The 14,311-nt window shown below is 37.0% G+C and overlaps 1 protein-coding gene and 1 long non-coding RNA gene across 4 annotated transcripts in view; both read left to right on the plus strand.

Moving 5' to 3' along the window:
• LOC137078812 (uncharacterized) overlaps positions 1-14,311 on the plus strand; it is a 172,462-nt gene that overhangs the window by 90,780 nt on the left and 67,371 nt on the right. For all 3 annotated transcript variants that reach the window (XR_010905350.1, XR_010905348.1, XR_010905349.1), the window contains one exon: positions 1,622-1,801. This is a non-coding gene — a long non-coding RNA (uncharacterized lncRNA). The remainder of the gene's footprint in view (positions 1-1,621; positions 1,802-14,311) is intronic.
• On the plus strand, positions 11,194-12,835 carry bhlhe23 (basic helix-loop-helix family, member e23). Its single transcript, XM_067447322.1, has one exon. The coding sequence runs from the start codon at positions 11,500-11,502 to the stop codon at positions 12,181-12,183; it is 684 nt and encodes a 227-aa protein (XP_067303423.1). The 5' UTR covers positions 11,194-11,499; the 3' UTR covers positions 12,184-12,835.

The following is a 14,311-nucleotide window of genomic DNA, read 5'->3' on the forward strand; positions in this document are numbered from 1 at the left end:
CGATCATATTCAGTAGAAGGTAAAAAAAAAAAAAAAAAAATCCCTTAAACTTTAACATCCCGCTCATGCCCATCGCCGTGATCATCTGTATAACGCTGGTTGTTTACCATGTGAGTTCTGAACACTGCACCATGTGCTTATTTAAATCTTTTCGTTTCTACACATATTAGGCTACATATTCCTCATGTCTGTGGCAAGCCTGCCGAGTTTCAGTTTGAGACGCGCTTCAGTTCATGATGAAAGCGATGGCTTCCGCGACCTAGTCTACTTATTTATTTCTTATTAATTAAATACATGAAATTAACCGAAGAACCCTTTATTAAAATTAAGAGACAATTTGTACAAAACGAAAGAAAGGCTTTTTACAAAACAAAACTTAATATTAAACTAAATATAACCACCAAAATCATTTCTGACCCACTCGCATCTTTGCACTTATAGCCTATCATAATCAGATGAAATCTAAAAATAATATTATAATATTTAAACATAAATATGAAGAAGAAAAAAAACATTGTTTAATGGCTACAACAAGTATAGTAAGCTACAGATTTATGTCATGCCTGAGCTGGATTTGAACGAACATCATTTTACCGGTGGGTTCACAGTAGCCTATATAAATGCATGCGCACTCGCCTTTCAATTATGCAATGCGTCGGCATAACATGTTTCTTTGTTTCATAATATAAGAATAATGTTGGGAAACTTGTGTCATGTGCTCTCTGCTTGATTTTTAATATTTATATCATGTTAACCAAGAATAGTACTTTAAAATGTATTTCTACTGAGTAGTGCGCCATACAAACAGACACAGACCGGAAGTTAACTTCGGGCCAGGCGCGTAACCGTAGCAACGCGCGTGCGTTCGATGAAACCGTCTATAACCTTTTAAGGGTTCCAAATACGTAGCGCCGATAGAACGTTTTCTTCTAAGAGTGTAGGCTACTTTGAAATTGTTTGAATGAGTTGCATTTGGTCAAAATGCTATTTTAATCTTTCTATATTATAATATATATTTTACATTTACAGTAGTAACATCAACATATATTGATTAGTCTAGCAATGAATGGATATATATTTAAGCTGAGTTTCTACCACGATTCTTGACAACTCTTGTCACTACTACCATATTGGGATATTATATTAAGTGACATGGGTCAAATTGATTGCATGTTGCATTGATAGCATGTTTTTATAAATATGGTATGGTCAAGGACACAGTTCTGAAGCATTGTACATGTTTTTTTTTTTATTAAGTAAACAAAAAACACAACTTTTTGTCAGTAAATGGGAGTAATATCTCTTTAAAGTGTATTGACATTAGTTTTCCTTATTTAATATACAGTATTAGGTTTTATGGTCTGAGAACTTTTGGCTTTATAGTGAGTGATAATTTTGGTAAAACAAAGAAAAAAATGAATGAAAACATCCATTCTAATAGTTTCAAATCTACTAGCTTTCCCATGTCTTATCAGTGTCTATTTTATCAAATCTATAGGATTTTATCAAATAATATTTTACATCTCAGAGATGCAATAAAAAAAATGATTATTTACCCTTTCCTCATTATTACCTGTATTGGTTGTTCAGTCTCTGAATTTGTTTGTTTTTGCTCCAGTAGATTTTGGAATGAATCCAGTGTGACCTCTATGGCCTCTTTGACCTGTTATCACCATGGTGACCGTCCTGTAGCGACCGCCTCATCAATCAGACGGAGTGACAGCTCATCTGTCCCCTGCAGCGCACTCACCAGGGCCTCCAGATGTTTGTGCGACAGAAGAAATGGCTCCTCCGATCAATGGTATGTACGTTAAGAAATAGGAGTTGACACGGTCGTAATAGTGTTCAAGGGCTCAATGCGAGACATATTATGGGTGTTGTTTTTTCATTTTCAGAAAATTTTTGTATTTCAATCACAAATGCCACGGTGGTTCTCTGATTATGGTTTAGCAGTAGATGGAAAAACTGTACACCTACAATTGAAACAGGCAGAAATTGCACAGCAGCCTGCTTTGAATGAAAACCTAACATTTTATAAACATTTAAATTACAGCTCTGACATAAGTAACAAAACCAATGTTTTTAAGACCGCTAAAAAAATGCTAAAGAAAAATTGTGTGATTCAGTAATTATTTTAGTTTTCGAACAAATTGTGAATTTCATCAGGAAACATCGGGCTGATCCTGACCTGATGCGGTTTTCCGCAGTCTCCGTTTGGGAGTGGAGTGGAGCGCTGCTCCTTTAAGAGGTTTGAATTTGACTTTAAAGTGGGTCACAGTAAAAATATCTTCAACAATTATTCATGCAGCCCTCCCTCTCTTTCTATACCTCCTCTACTCCTCTTTAAAATCTGCATGGTGCTGCAGTGCTGGAGTTGAGAAGCAGGAGAGATGACTCTTTTGTTTTGTCACAGGCGGATCTGATGAAATGTTGGTGTAACAAACTGTTTCTTTTGCAGTAAACGTCTGCACTCAGCCTGTGATTACCATCTTGCCCACATTAATCCTTCTGTGCTAGCAGTTGTTGTTTTTATCATCAACTGTTTTGATACTGAGATGGTAATAGAGCGTTCTGTCCACATTGGGCACAGCTATGAGATACCGCGAATGATGTGCCTCTCGGCCAATTGTGTACCTCGTTTCTGACACGTTCAGGTGGACGCCGTCGAGCATGCTCAGTCGGCGCGGAATGGCCTTAAAAACATACTAAATGATGTTTTTTTGAGAAAGTAAAAATGCAGAATGTTTCCTGTGATGGGTAGGTTTAGGGGCAGGGACAGTGTAAGGGGATAGAAAATACGGTTTGTACGGTATAAAAACCCTTACGCCTATGGAGAGTCCCTGTAAACCACATAGACCAACATATGTGTGTGTGTGTGTGTGTGTGTGTGTGTGTGTGTGTGTGTGTGTGTGTGTGTGTGTGTGTGTGTGTGTGTGTGTGTGTGTGTGTGTGTGTGTGTGTGTGTGTGTGTGTGTGTGTGTGTGTGTGTGTGTGTGTGTGTGTGTGTGTGTGTATGTGTGTGTGTGTGTGTGTGTGTGTGTGTGTGTGTGTGTGTGTGTGTGTGTGTGTGTGTGTGTGTGTGTGTGTATGTTCATTCTTGCACAGATTTTATTCTTTGGAATTCATTAATTACTTGGTTTGTTTTGTTAATGATTTCAGTCATTTAATTCTTTTGTACCTCGTGCTCTGATAAGAAACTGACTACTATCCACTACTATCTGCCCTAAATACAGTGTGGTACTTGTATAATTCTCAGTTGTTAATTATTTAATTTAGATACATTTATAAATGTGAATAAATATATTTATATCCATGTTTTTAAAGAGAAAAAAATGTAAAGCAAAAGTTGCAGTTATTTTAATATTATATAATATAGGGGACCTTTGAATATTAAGTTGGACAGTATATTTTATTAAGAGAAACTGGAAGTGTTGATGTAGGTAAATTAATCAACCACATTTATATATAAATATATTAATAAATCACATGAATTTTGTGATTCCATAATTCATTTGAATGATTTCTGTTTAGGTGGTTTTACTATATTAATAATATTAATAATAATGTATTAATATAATTTTATCATCCTGAGAGTTATAGTTCTTTAAATATTGTATTATATAGGGGACCTTTAAATATTGTGTTGGACAGTATATTTTATTAAGTGAAACTGGGAGTGTTGATATTAATTAATAATTTAATTATCTACATTAATAAATATATTAATAAATCACATACATTTTGTGATTCCAGAAGTGTCAAGAACAAGAATATTCTTAAATGAATAAATAAATAAATAAATAAAATTCTACCGTCATATTACAGATTTTCAAATAGTTGTATCTCGGCCAAATATTGACCCATCCTATCAAAGAATCACATCAATGGAAAACTTATTTATTCAGCTTTCATATGATGTATAAATCTCAATTTTAAACTTGACCCTTATGACTGGTTTTGTGGTCCAGGATCACAAATAATAATATTATGTCATCCTGAGGATGCCAGATAGGCTCTGGCCCCCCAAACCACTGCTGTAAAGTGTTTTCTACATACAAATGCATTTAATATTAATATTTGAATGCATTATTTTACTTTTATATTAAATTGAATTGATGAATTTGTCATTAATGCCCAGGATGCTAAATTAAAATAAATACATTAAAAGTTAAAAATCTTTATCTGAAAAAGAGGACCGTTATGAAAAAGAAAAGCTGTAAATAATGCACAAGATAGATGCTTTGTTAGAATATATTTCAAATAAATGTCTGATCTCCATGTACAATCTAGCATTTTGACGAAGTGATCATGTCAGATTCTGAGGTTGAAGGGATTCGCTTCATATAAGTAACACATTCAAAACAGATATTTGACATCTACAGTGTCAAAGAGTGTCTGAAGAGGCCATAAACTCACAACTAGAAAGGCCTAGAATAGAATATTGTGAAAAAAATTATTTCACTATGATGGTATATTCGTCCCCTCAGTTTTTAATATTTAGTCCATGATCCCAGGTTAATTTCTGACCCCGGTCGCAGTTTCACATTAGAGAAATAATTACATTATGCAGCTTATTGTATTTTCATGTTTGTGAAATTGTAAACTGCAGAGAGAAGCAACGCTCTAATGACCAAAATGAAAATATTCCAATGAGAAATCTCGTGAGGGAGATTGTGCTGCTAATGGAAGTCTTACAATCCAAGAGGTTCAAAGAGCGATGAGTGACAAGCTCACACACACCAAGCAAATTTGATGTTTTACGTCCGTAAGGCATTCCCGCACTTTCCTTCTTGCGCATCTCTCGCCTCCTTCAATCTACACCTGCCTAAACATATATTTAAAAACCTAATTATTCATACCGAAACCAATTAAACAGTCTCAGTAAAGTGTCACAAAGATAATACGAGATTCGTTTTCTGGGAGTACGTCTTGTTAATGCAGCTCTTGGCAGCTGCTGCCCCCTTGAGGTCCCTGGACACCACTGTGGGATCTTCAGTGGGATTCACAGTCCTCAAGTGGCATGTCACCTTGGAGTAGTCTAGCCTGCGGTTGCTGTGGCAACAGGGAGCAGCGGATCAATTGCACTGTAAGCGTGCCAATACACAACCAAATCATGCTTTGTTAGTACTTATTTTGTGTTTTGTGTTAACGTTGTCGTTACAAGCTACATAAAAAATCGCTTTTACTTTAGCTTCAACCACTCTTTTCAAGACAATGTTCATGGTGGAAGAGCGGAAAATGGTACCATTCTCTAGCACATAGAACTGTGATCATGTGACCTACACTTTGAGAATGTCCATTTAGATCAATTATATTCTAATACTACTTCTTAACCGAAAGTCTTTGCTTTATTGCTTTTGTTGTTTTAGCTGGCACTTGTCATGTATGAATGATGAATTAATGCTGTTAAAATTATAAGACCCTTTTGTCAGACTTCTTGGTCCGTGCACCAGTAGTCACCTAGCAACAACCAAATAAAAGCGCGAGCATTCTGTTGCTTGTGCCGTACGTGGTTTCTTGCATTACTGAGCCGAGACATCCTCTCACGCACTGAAAAGTGTGTTTGCCATCATTATGGAAATGTGGACGGAAGGTCAGCGGCTATTATATGGCCGAGAGATTATATTCCATTTGCTTTTTACTCTCAGGCCATTACTACACAGTTTTTACCGTGCTCTGTGGTTGTGGTGTTCAAAGCGAGTAGGTTTGTGCAGCTTTTGTTAGCCTATCTCTTTCGCACCGTCGGAATCATGCACACACTTAGATATAACATAACACCATGCCCAAAATGACTACACATGATGACTACTTTCTGATGTGGAAAATGGTTTGAAGACACAGACAAAAATGGGAATGCTCTGAAATGTGCCACCTCTCTCACAATAGCCAGGGAGCCCTATAATTTCACGGCATGTTAGGGCAGAGGCAGGAGACGTCTCTGGCGGGTGTTTGGCCGGAGGGCCTCGAAGCCTGATATCATACACCGAATGATAACTCTTAGAGAAATGCTCGCCTCTGCTCCACAAAAAAAAAATCTCCCAGTGATCACACGCTGCTGCCGCCCCGGCAAAGGGAATAGCCTGGAACAAGAGAGATAAAAGAGGTCAGTCTTTTTGTTTGTCCACACATCTGTTTATCTGTCTTTTCAAAGCACTAAGCCCAACTGCTCTGTGTGCAATGCAGAAACATCAAACAACCTTTTTATAAATATATATAAAATCAGTTTTATTTAACCCCCCCCGGTAGACATAGTTTTGTATTTTTGTATTTTCCACATTCCCAGTGCAGTGCGCACATGTAGACAATCTGTACATAGAGATTTTGTTGCAATTAATATTATCCATATTTTAATGATAATGCACTTTGTAGTGTGAGGAAGCATTTTGCATAGCTCTTGTGTTTTAGCAACACAATCCAGAATTGTTTTACAGCAGCGCCCCCTTGTGTTTTATATGAGAAAGCACAGATTGTCCTCTGGATATATTGTTGTTTGGCTTTTAGTTCAACACAGCATTTTGAACAGAAACTGCAAAACAGAAGTAGATCAGCAAAGAGAATCTTCTCCCTCCAACAGCAGCAGCCGCTTGTGTTTTAATCTGAGTAATGATGAGTAACTTGTTCATTTGGACTTAGTCTAGGACACAATCTTAGGTTTATTTTCTTTTTATGTTAATGCTATTAATAATTACATAACCAAAATAAAAAACTTAACAAGTTGCTAATGTAGTTTCACTTGATGTACTAAAATAATTAAAACTGAATTAAAAATTAAACTATATAATCATTTATTTAAAAAGTATATAATTTAAAATTATAATTAAATACAAATTAAATATATAATTATAATAAATAATATAATTACAAATTAATAAAATAAAAATTATAATTGAATATAAATCTATTTAATAATAAAATCTATAACAGTAGCTTATCTTAAAATCTGAAACTCAAAAAACTAAAATAACACTTAAAGGTGCAGTGTGTAATATTTATGAGGATCTACTGACAGAAATGCAATATAATATACATAACTATGTGTTCAGTGGTGTATAAAGACCTTACATAATGAACCGTTATGTTTTTATTACCTTAAAATGAGCCATTTTTATCCACATACATCAAGGGTTCCCTTACAGTGAAGTCGCCATTTTGGGCCATGTTTTTACAGTGGCTTACTACTAGATGCCGCTAACATTTACACAGTGCACCTTTAAAATAACACTTGATTAGGAATAAACTGCATTATTTAACACTTTAAAATCTAATCTTCAGCATTGCTATAAGCTGATTTAACATGTTTTAATAGTCTGTCGGAGGATGATTTGTAAACAGAATATTCTGAAAATGATTTGAGGTTTGAAAGTCCACTGTAGTCAATAATATTATCCCTTTAAAACTCATCTTTGATCAACAAATGTACATATTTAAACGTTTTTTTCCTATGAAAATGTTTTTCATACTTTAAATAGCTTGAATGTAGGCTAACTCTACACCCTTGCTTTATTTAGTATACGTGGACCATGAATATGCAAATTAGCCCCGCCTCCACTCATTCACACAAGCTCAGACTACCTGATCCACTCGTTCAACTTTACTGAAGTAAATGCTGCACAATGGCAAGTGTAAATGCTGGTTTAATTCAGCCATATATGTTTGAAACGGACACTGATTCAGAAGAAGAGCAAATTATACAGGGTCATTGTATCAGAGTGGTAATGCGGTTTATGTATCACTGTCTACAACGTCAGACACAGTAATTAATATGATTAGCCTTTTGCTTGACCACATTATCAAACAGCTGTGTGCTAATGGTACACCAACCATGTTCCCGTTCACCATTTCGAAGTCAGACAGCTGACTTCTGAAAACCAGTATCCTTAGAAACAACAGCTTTAAACAACTTAGGGCGTCAGTGGAGAACGGCATAGTTTATCATATACATAACTCATCTGCTAAATGTACCTTATTTTTAATATCAACAGAAAAAACTAGGATAACCTATCTTCACTTAAGACCTCCTGCTTCTCAGCATATAGTTAAAGGTGCCCTAGAATGATTTGAAACAATGTTAAATTGTACATAGAGGGAATGTGGATTATTTAAGGAAAAAAAATGTCCAGATTGAATTTTACAGGTCCATTTACAATCCTATAAATTGTCTTTAGGATGTAGGCTAATGCTCTGTTTTTGCCTTATTTGGAAGAGTCGTGAATATTAATGTTGAGGTCTGCTCTGATTGGCTTATTTCAGCAGCTCACAGCAGTTCAGTGAAGCGGCTCGCGAGTCCTGACCATCCTGACAGAACTTACACCGACTAAATGACACTTTTAAGCAAAACATCTCCCGTTCTTGCGGTTGCCAGATTTCAGTAATTGAATCCCCCAAACAGAGCTTTTCTTTGAAAAGAAACCTGTACACTCTCCGTTTTTTACCTCAAAATGGCCAATCTGGCAATATGCACACGAGCTCTCTCTCGCGCGCGGACGATTTGAAAACACCAAACAAGTAAGCTACATTTTATCAATCTCCATTTGAGATGTTCTGCTTAAAGTGTGTCATTCAGCCTACATTTTAGACTTGTATTTTTTCGTCAACGATATTGCATGTTTATATAACGTCAGTCACAATGTAGGCTAATGTTACGCAGTGACTGCAGCCTAATCTGAAATACAAATAGGCAAAAACATCATAGGAAACACTTCAGTTCTCAAATATATAAATATATAACTTCTATTTTTACAAAATGAATAGCCTTGTCAGATGACTATCGTTTTAACTTGTATGGTGGAAAATGTTTGCTTGAAGGATCGAGTGAACGATCTAAGCAAAGTAACGTTATCTACGGTTGTATTTTGTAATACAAAATAATATTAGCCTTTGTCATTAGACACACTGTTTAGTTTTGTGTGGTACTTGGAGTTTCCTATTGTTATTGTACTAGCATCTTGCGTTATCTAGACAATGCGGTCTCTAAGAAACTTTCAATTTAATCAGAAATTGTTTAAACAGTCAATAAGTGGATAAATCACTACTTACTGCTGGCAGGTATACAGTTGCCACTTTCTTCAGTTTAAGACGCTGAGCGAAGCTTGCTTGAAACAAATGAACGATCTTGAATTAAATCGTTGTGGTATCGGATTATAAACATCAACCATGACTGTTGACATTTTTTATCTATGGGAAGGGTAGAAGTCCTCGGGTCTCCTGAACAGCCTGAACATGAAGTGTGTCCATGCGAGCAGCTTGTTTTGATGATTCGCTCCATTTCCGCCTGATAATGCACGTGCGGACAGATGCAAATTTTGGGAGCGTGCATATAAAGGATCACCAATGCTTGCGTCACTGTTGGGTTTATGTTGTTGTGAGTCGCTTTGGATAAAAGCGTCTGCTAAATGATTAAATGTAAATGTAAATGTTGAGTAGCACTTTTTTTTTTTTTTGTGGAGTTTTGGATTCACGAGATTTACATAAGAAGTAGGAGGTAATGGTGTTTGAGACTCACAGTATGTGATGTCCATGTACTGAACTCTTATTATTTCACTATGGCAAGGTTAATTCAATTTTTCATTCTAGGTCACCTTTAATGATATGATAAAGCCAGCCCACTATTGATGGGATTGGCTACAACGTAGAGACCAAGGGCGATTTCAAACCATGTTTTTGATACTGTCAATAACAATAAACTATTGAGAATACACAGCAATGGTGTTGACTGATGAATTTGCACATGGTTTGCCTTAAAGCATGTTATAAACATCACATAGACAGATAAACAACATTAAAAACATGATTTTCACCACATGGGGTCTTTGATAATAAAATGTAAATGTATTAAATATTGTGAAAATTAAATATTGTTTTAATGGAATTAATTGTGTTATTTTCTCTATTAATTCCTTGATGTTTTGGAATTGTACTTTACTTAAATGAACACAAGATGGCGGTGCATCATCTTTGCATTTAAGTCTGTTTAATTGAGAGCTATATTTCATCCCTTGGTTCCTTAAATGTCTTGTTTTTTTTTCTAGAAAGAGTTTAAAGCAACTGCTGAGTGATAATCCAGTTGTTTTAATAGGTTTAAAATTATATTTTTGTATATGTAACACTGTAGAATCCCAAGAACTGTGTTATGAACTACCAGAAAGGCCATGTAATCTTTAAAGATTTTTGCTATCTTGACATTTGTTGAAGGTAGCGCAGTCTTGGTTTTGGCTGTTGGTGCTGAAGCGGAATTTTTGGCCTCTTCCAGGCGTTGAGATTAATCCCTCACAGCACGTGCTCTCTCCCATTCATTTCCACCGTGTTCAACAAGATACACACGTCAGGTTAGATGCAAGTGACATAATTTAGCCTGCATGGTAAAAAGAAAAATATTGTTGTGAAGTTTTATGAGCTATAGAATTATTTTGCTATTTGCTAAGCTTAAAATGTGTTGCCTATATGGCTATTCAAATCGCGTTGCTTTCTGGTTAACCCAGAACTTCTATTGGTTTCCTCAGGTGTTTCTTATGGATTTTTAGAACAGTGGGTTGTGTGAAAAATATGGTTTGTTGTTAAAATTACTTAAATACTTAAAGTTCTGTTCATTAATACAGATAAATACTACAGTAAACTGAATTTTCTAGCAGGCCTGTAGTTGTAGTCTTTATGTTGCAACTCTTTACAATTAAGAGGTTTGACGGCGTGTATATATATATATGAGTCTCTTAATGTTAACCACAGATATCTTATTTTATTGTATTTTTTACTTTGAAGAGCAAAACCATTGAAATCATAGAAATGTCAGAGGGAACCGACATGCTGGAGAATGCTAATGTGGCTCCAGTTGTAGGACTACAAACGAAACCTCTCTATCATTTTTATTGTCAAAGTTATATCCATGTTACAATAAAAAAAAAGAACTATACTTTATAAAACAAGTTGTTTTGGTCATTAATTAAGAACCATTTCGTTATGGCAATAGGCTACTGCTTCATTTGGTGTAACTGATACAGTATTGCAAAATAATACAATGGCTGTTCAAAACAATGCGCCTGCCCTGTGTTACATTATGCTATCATTTGTTCAGCAGTTATCGTTGCTATAGTTGAATTTAGGAGCATGCTAGTTTCTAATCTTCTTAATTAAAACGCCTTCCTGATTGGACAGAGTGATAATCCCGCGGGGCCTCGCGCTCTTACTCACTTGCTTGTAGAACTGCGCGCCAGTCTCAATCTGCCCAGGGCGAGGGCAAGACGCACTGCAAGAACGCGCGCAAGTTCAGACGAGGCGTCTAAAGTGCACACAACATCACTGTCTGCGCGGAAGAGCGTTACGCGGGTGCTCGACGTGATAGGGGAAGAAAGATCTCTATCAAAAAGTGACTTCATTTTCAACAGCCCTTTGGAGGACACCCACAAAAGAAAAGAAAGAAGACAGCGCACGGAAGCTTTCAGGAGCGCGCTCGAAAGTTTTCCATCCGGTCCGTTTTTTGTTTTAGTTTTATTTATTTTCTGCAAAATGAATGCCGGCGAAGAAAACTTGCTGAAATCGATCAGCAACGACACCCTGCTGGACCTGACACAGCGCTACGGACAGTCCGCCTTCAGCTTCGGCGCTGGCCATGGTGCTGGAAGTCCTGGCCGCTTCTCCCTCACACCTGCCGCGGATTTCCTCTCCGGTCAAACAGGAAAGTCAAACGAAAGTGGCGGAGAGCAGACCAGCGACGAAGACGACGGCTTTGACCACCTCGAGTCTCGAAAAAGGGGCGCGGGGTTCGACGAAGAGAAGCACCCGGGCGCTCTCGCCAAGAAGCCGAAGGAGCAGAGATCTCTCCGGCTGAGCATCAACGCGCGCGAGCGCAGACGCATGCACGACCTCAATGACGCGCTGGACGGCCTGAGGTCTGTGATTCCCTACGCGCACAGTCCGTCCGTGAGAAAACTCTCTAAAATCGCAACTTTACTTCTTGCAAAAAACTACATCCTAATGCAGGCACAGGCTCTGGAGGAAATGCGCCGGTTGGTGGCTTATCTAAACCAAGGACAGACTATAACTTCGCCGATTCCCACCTCGCTCGCGCCTTTCGGACAGGCGGCTGTGTATCCGTTTTCGAGCACGGCACTGGCCACCTGCGCGGAGAAATGCAGCTCGTTCTCCGGGACCCCGTCCAATCTGTTTAAACACTGCAACGACAAGCCTTGACTTCCACGAGCTGAACTCTTCCTCCTTCATCCTTATGTTGGTCTGAATTCGAATGGTTTTGTTGGGAATGAGTTTAGGTCTGATTCAAAACCCCTACGTGTCTAAATAACTACGTTGTGTCATCCAGATTTATTAGATAATACAACAAATAATGTTAACTAAATGAGGCACATAGTATTACTGGAATAAGCTTTTAAATCCCTCAATTTCTAAAGCCTTTTTTCCCAGAGCGAAGGATTAATAATGATGATTTGTGTGAAAAACAAACATAAAGAAATTCTATGTTGCTTGCTCACATCTTGCGGAGGATTTATTTCTCAATTCAAACCTTTTCTATTTCGATTTCAGCGTTATCGGTGACCTATGCAATTTACTGCAATTGCCCATACAATGATATGTCAGAAATGAATAAACGGAAGCTGAACTGTCTCACCTCCATCAGTGTATTAGGAAAAACGGTGTAACATTCTCAAATGTTTGGCCTAAAAAGATTTTCTTTTTGTTATTGCACAATTCACTTGATTGTATTGTACAACTGTGAAGAACTACTTGATCAAGCCCACTAAGCATTTGATCTCGTTGCGACATGAGTTTCATACTGTATAGCCTATTGTTTATATGTCTTTATAATTAAAACATATATCTATGACCATCTCTGTTTTTTTCCTTTCTCCCAAACTCTCAATTATAAATTTGTATTGCTTTTGTTTCATGTATGCAGTGTCTTTTACAAATAATTTCATAACCATTAAATGATTTAAAAATAAGTCTATATTGATGGTCCTAAATGACCAAAATAAAAGCTGAACAGGGCCTAGTGTAGTGCACAATTAGGTTACATTGCCGTATTTAGGGATTGTGTCAGGATTCTAATGTGTATTGAACTTAGGCTATCTTAAATCTCTGGTCTTCTTCACTGGTAGAATGCGGCCTGCTGTCGGAAGCGCCCTGGGGCCGAAGGGACCTGTCCTTGAGTATTTGTGTGATCGTGAATCGGTAGTGTTCTGTAACCTAGCCGTTCCACTTATTAACACGATTTCAGCGCCTGTCGTCAACAGCCTGCTAATGCATGAGCCCAGCAAAGACAGTTTCATACACACTGCTCTTTAACCAAACCAGACCTATGTCACTGATCTAACATTGAATCGATATATCAAGTCGTTTTGGACTGTTGTTGGTGTTTGCTTAGCCTCAGAGAATATCGTTTTTACACACGCAGCAAATTCTACAGGCAAACATAAAGCATTACGCGTTCAATTAAGCTATATTCGTAAAACATTTAATATAATTAACTTGTAGCAACTGTAAGTTAGACTTCAGATTTTCTATAAGCAATGGTTTATGCTATTAGATAAAAAAGTAATGAGAGGACTTAAGAAATGTCATGCTCTTGCATGTGCCTTTTATTTCAATATTAATCATAAACAGTGCCGTTAACCAACACGAGATTACAATAACTTTTACTTATGTTAAAGGCTTGACACATCAACAATAACTTATTTTATGTTATTGTTTCTTTAGGGTATTTTTTGGCCTATCCTCACGCTGTCTTTCCACATTGTCTTAGCAAATGTTCACACTTTCTTTAGTAAGTCGTCGTGGCCCAAGGCATTGTATAACTGCTAATTGTTCAAACCCTTTACGCATCAATCCCGTTATCTTTTAAATGCATCAACATGGAACGATACAATTTATTCACTCTTGTTAAACTGTATAATAAAATGTAATGGACTTCTTTTCATATTATTTGTCTGATGGAATGTTTAAAATCTTAAATCAGCTTTTCAAAATGGGAAACGCTTCCATTTCGTGCAATGAGCTACCTAATTTTTGTTTATTTTTGTTTTTACATTTTACAGGAGCATGCCCCCATTTTATCTGTAGCTATTTATTATCTACAGTTCTCAAAGTTTGTGTTTTATGGTTATTATTGATGTTCTTTAAATAGGATCCCCCTCGCTTTATGCCATCAGTTATAATGAGCGTCAGTCTATGTACCTGTCCACTAAGTGTGCACTGGAGAGAAAGTGATCTTGAACTCACGCTGCGTTAAATGAACAGTCATCACTCCCAGTGGGTGCGTCACCGTGTGTTGTAACTTAACAGCGTAGCGTACACCCCTGGCATG

This window comes from Pseudorasbora parva, chromosome 6 (genome assembly GCF_024679245.1).
Source record: "Pseudorasbora parva isolate DD20220531a chromosome 6, ASM2467924v1, whole genome shotgun sequence".
Classification (NCBI taxonomy): domain Eukaryota; kingdom Metazoa; phylum Chordata; class Actinopteri; order Cypriniformes; family Gobionidae; genus Pseudorasbora; species Pseudorasbora parva.